Source organism: Pavona decussata, unplaced genomic scaffold (assembly GCF_977016875.1).
Source record: "Pavona decussata unplaced genomic scaffold, jaPavDecu1.1 SCAFFOLD_258, whole genome shotgun sequence".
In the NCBI taxonomy this organism is placed as follows: Eukaryota; Metazoa; Cnidaria; class Anthozoa; order Scleractinia; family Agariciidae; genus Pavona; species Pavona decussata.
In genome coordinates this window covers 827501-831260 of record NW_028145661.1, presented here as the reverse complement: position 1 = coordinate 831260, position 3760 = coordinate 827501, and the positions used below count along the sequence as shown (strand labels likewise).

At 37.8% G+C, this 3760-nt stretch overlaps 2 protein-coding genes across 3 annotated transcripts in view; both read right to left on the bottom strand.

The window, feature by feature from the left end:
* Positions 1-339: 339 nt before the first annotated feature.
* Positions 340-3760, bottom strand: part of LOC146456354 (microfibril-associated glycoprotein 4-like) — a 32576-nt gene continuing 29155 nt past the window's right edge. Inside the window, exons 1-6 of one of the 2 annotated variants that reach the window (XM_085093255.1) lie at positions 2935-3537; positions 2704-2808; positions 2419-2520; positions 1965-2048; positions 1505-1882; positions 340-861 (exon numbers count right to left, since the gene is read on the bottom strand). In XM_085093255.1, coding sequence (XP_084949381.1) covers positions 599-861; positions 1505-1882; positions 1965-2048; positions 2419-2520; positions 2704-2808; positions 2935-3166 — 1164 coding nt within the window. In that variant the 5' untranslated portion in view covers positions 3167-3537 and the 3' untranslated portion in view covers positions 340-598. Of the gene's footprint in view, positions 862-1504; positions 1883-1964; positions 2049-2418; positions 2521-2703; positions 2809-2934; positions 3538-3760 lie in introns of those variants that run through there. The other variant, XM_085093254.1, reaches the window with a different exon arrangement.
* Positions 483-3760, bottom strand: part of LOC146456352 (microfibril-associated glycoprotein 4-like) — a 48015-nt gene continuing 44737 nt past the window's right edge. The window contains exon 7 of the mRNA XM_085093257.1: positions 483-580. The gene's annotated coding sequence lies outside the window, so the exon portion shown is untranslated. The remainder of the gene's footprint in view (positions 581-3760) is intronic.

Here is a 3760-nt window from a genome sequence, read left to right as displayed (position 1 = left end):
TATTGTCGATATTGAGAATTGCTTCCTTGATCTCGGAGACCCAGCTGCAAAATTGAGATCCTACCGATTTTCTTGCACTGCTTCTTTTTTCCCTGGCCGGACTGTGTTCAGTTTTCGACTCTTTTTCTGTCCAGTAAATTTTGTCCAGTAAATTTCGAGCTGTTTGCCAAACAATTTGAACCGGAGGTACAAATATTCTGAGTCGACATAAATGATCCATCTTTTTATAATTAGCACACCACAAAAAAAGTGTATTTGCCAACCGGTAATTTAAGGATGTAAGCATTTTACACGGTTCTAGGACTGAGAAGCAGGATTGAATGACAAAAACGGTAAATAAAATACAAAAACCTTTTATTAACGTCCTCTTGTAACTGTTACATTTGTTCTGGAAAACAAATTAACATCCCACATCAACTAAACAAGGATCGTTACGTTTTCAAAAACTGGTTAGATTTAGATTTCACTCGATTTAATAATAACCCTTCCATGTATATATGAAAACAAAAGAAAAAAACTGCAGATAAGAAAAGCCAAATAATGCTGTGTTTAACTGAGTACAACAAAACCAACCCAAAACCTGAGAGGTTGCTGAGTTTTAAGCATTAACTCGTCTGATTTTCATCTCAGCTCGTTTAGCGGAGTAGTGAAGACCCTTCCAGTGTAACCAGTTCACACCGTCAGCATAAGAAGAATGTTTGCCTTTAAGATAGCGGCCGTTCAAGTTGGAGTGGTGACAGTGAGTGTACCACCAGGCTCCCTTGAATATCGTGGCACAATTCCCGCCAGTTTTGTCATTGTCTCGATCTTTGGTGCTGAACGCCGTGCCACGGTGAACCGAAAGCGAGTCACCAGCAGTTCCTAGGTAAACACAAAAGAGAAGAAGCGTATGGCGTAATAAAACTAGTGTCGCAACATATAAGTGTGCTTTTAAATCTTTCATCAGCAATTCAATATACCAGATTTTTCAGCTTCTCATTCACTCCTACTAGCTTAGTTGCACTTGCATCACACAGCTCATGGGTTCGAATCCTGTTCAAACCTGAATGTTTTCAGACTTCCTTTTTGAAACTGTTAAGTGTCTTTCATCTGCAGTTCAAAAAATATTTCATATGCTAACTCTTATTTTGAATTAACGTTATTACACAGTCTTTTTTTTTCTTTCAAAATACGAAAAATAAATAATAATTAGTCTATCAAATAAGCAGCTTTATCCGCAAAATAAAGTGAATAACAGACAGTTAATGTTAATTTTAAAAAAAAACACGTTCAGAGAGGTAACAAGAATACTATCTATGGTCTACGACAATTTTTTCATATACGAACCATTGCTATCTTTAGTTTTTGTATCTGTTAAGAGTTTGAATTTTTCCTTTAAACAAAGCGAATATTTTGAATTAATGAACGTCCTCATTAATATAAATATTTTCATACAAAACTTCCAAATAGCGCTGATTAAATATATCCTTCTATGTGATTATCCAATTATTATTTTTATACCTACCAGAGTATGAACCAAGAGTCAGGTTGTATTTGCTTCCCTCATCATCAACACCAAAGGAACTGTACTCAGCATATGCTGTGTTACCACTGAAGTCTTCAAGATCCACTCGAAGTTTGCTTCGTTCTTTTGTCAGGCGATGAATCTTGTCCAATCCGAGCCAAAATTCCCCATTGAGATTTCCAAAGCCTCGTTTGTAGTCGTACCAACCGCGGTAGAAATTAACCGAGCCGTCCAATCTCTTTTGAAACACAGTCCAACCCCCACCGGCTGTTGTTTGGTCACAGTACACATCAAAGGCACCGCCATTGTCGGGCTTGATCGTGTAAACACCGCTGGTTCGTTTACCAGCTTTGTAGAGTTCAGAGCAGCTCTTGAAAACTGAAAAAAAAAAAGGAGAAATTAAGTTATCCGCACTGTACCGAGATTGTGTTGCAAAGAGCAGTCAGGTTATTTTACGTACCTTTTAAGCATTTAGTCCCATGCCCCAGTTTACTCAGCTCAAGTTTGATCTCCCGAAGCAGACCTTTTACTGTGGTGTTTGATTCTACGGGGAAAAAGGGAAAAAAGAAAGAAGAGTACTAAAAGCGATGCAAGTCTTTACCTGTTCCTTAGTTTACTGCAGTGGAAAGTATTTACCGATTGTTTTCTTTTCTTTCAAAGATTGAATTCCCTGTCTTGTTCCACCGAGCTCTCTAATCACAATATAAAGTGGTGAATCAATGGTGTCATTTGGCCTTGCGCAAGAGTTTTCAAAAACTATAAATTTCGATCGATATTTCAACGTTAAATAAAGTAAGTATCGACAACTAAAACAAAAGTATTATGTATTAATGTGATCTTCGGCATTTTGGCGATTTTTCGATATTTCGATCTCAGCGGTGGGATTTTACAACGCAAAACATCAAAACACCTACCTTGTCCAATTGTTTTGTTTTCTTTCAAGGATTTGATTTCATCCCTCATCTCGCGCAGCTCATTCCTTACTCCATCAAGCAGTGTTCTGATCTTGTTGTTTTCTTAGAGGGCAGACGTAAAAGAAAACGTGGTTTATTTGGGCTACAATAATTCTCAAGTAAAATAAAGCGAGAATATCTCATGACTTTTATGTTAGCAATAACGTACTTTGTCATTTCTTGAATAAAATGACATTTTTGAATCCAAATCGATCAGCTTTTATCCCGGCATTAAATTCTCTATACCTGTGTCCGTGGTTATGTTTTCCTTCAATGATTTGATTTCCTTCTTGATCTCGCCCAGCTCATTCTTTATTTCAGGAAACAGGCCTTCGATCGTTTTGTTGGAGCCTGTATACAAAAGGAAAATATATAGTCAAGAATACTAAACAAGCGGCGAAAAAAGAGCTATTAGTAGAAGGAAAATAATCTGCGACAGCGATTCTCATTAAACATACAACAGGTCGTTTTGTGCACCTTTGCAAGGTTTTGGGTTTCCATTCATTTCCTTTAGCTCGTGTTTTACTTCACGAAGCAGGTTTTCAACTTTCTTGTTGAGCCCTGCGTAAAAGTTACTGTTGTAAGTGTAGGTGCTATGACATTTGGACACCGTTGGACGGCCTACACCAGAGTTGTTCGAGTTGGCAGCACGCACAGCTATCACAGGAAACACGAATATCAGAGTCAAGAGAGAACGTGGGCTCGCCATGAATGTCTTCACCAAATCGATCCCAAGCAATAAAGCGTCACTGAAATTGCAATGATAAAACTAATTTGCTTCTTTTAACTTTTTTGTCGGCTTCAGGCAAGAGTTTTCGCGTTTTCGAAATGAGTATTTTCAGATTGTGTTTTGCATAATATAACACAGGAGAAATCACGGATTCAATCTATTCCGAAAGATGCTTTGTATTTCTGTTTTACCTCAGCTCATTTCCTGTCTAGCCCATAAGTGGTGGCCATTTTTCGGATTTTGACTCATTCAGTATTTCAGTTCAGCAATTCAGCAATTCAGTTATAGAAACATAGGAGACAAACAAGTCACGCACATATTAAAAATATGCTTAAAGTGCTTCGTGTGCCACTGTTCCAGTAATTCAGTCGTGGTAAAATTGAGAAAGAGAAAATATACAAATGGGCAAAATTGAAAACATGATAGAAGTGTTGCCGACGGATCACCATTGTTTAATTGAAGAATCTTGCGATCGAAGACGAACGGATTCGAAGGCAGTCTCTGCAAGGCTGAACAAATCAGGCCTTGTCAAATTTTTCGAACAAAAGTTATCACGGCGGGAGCATTGAGACA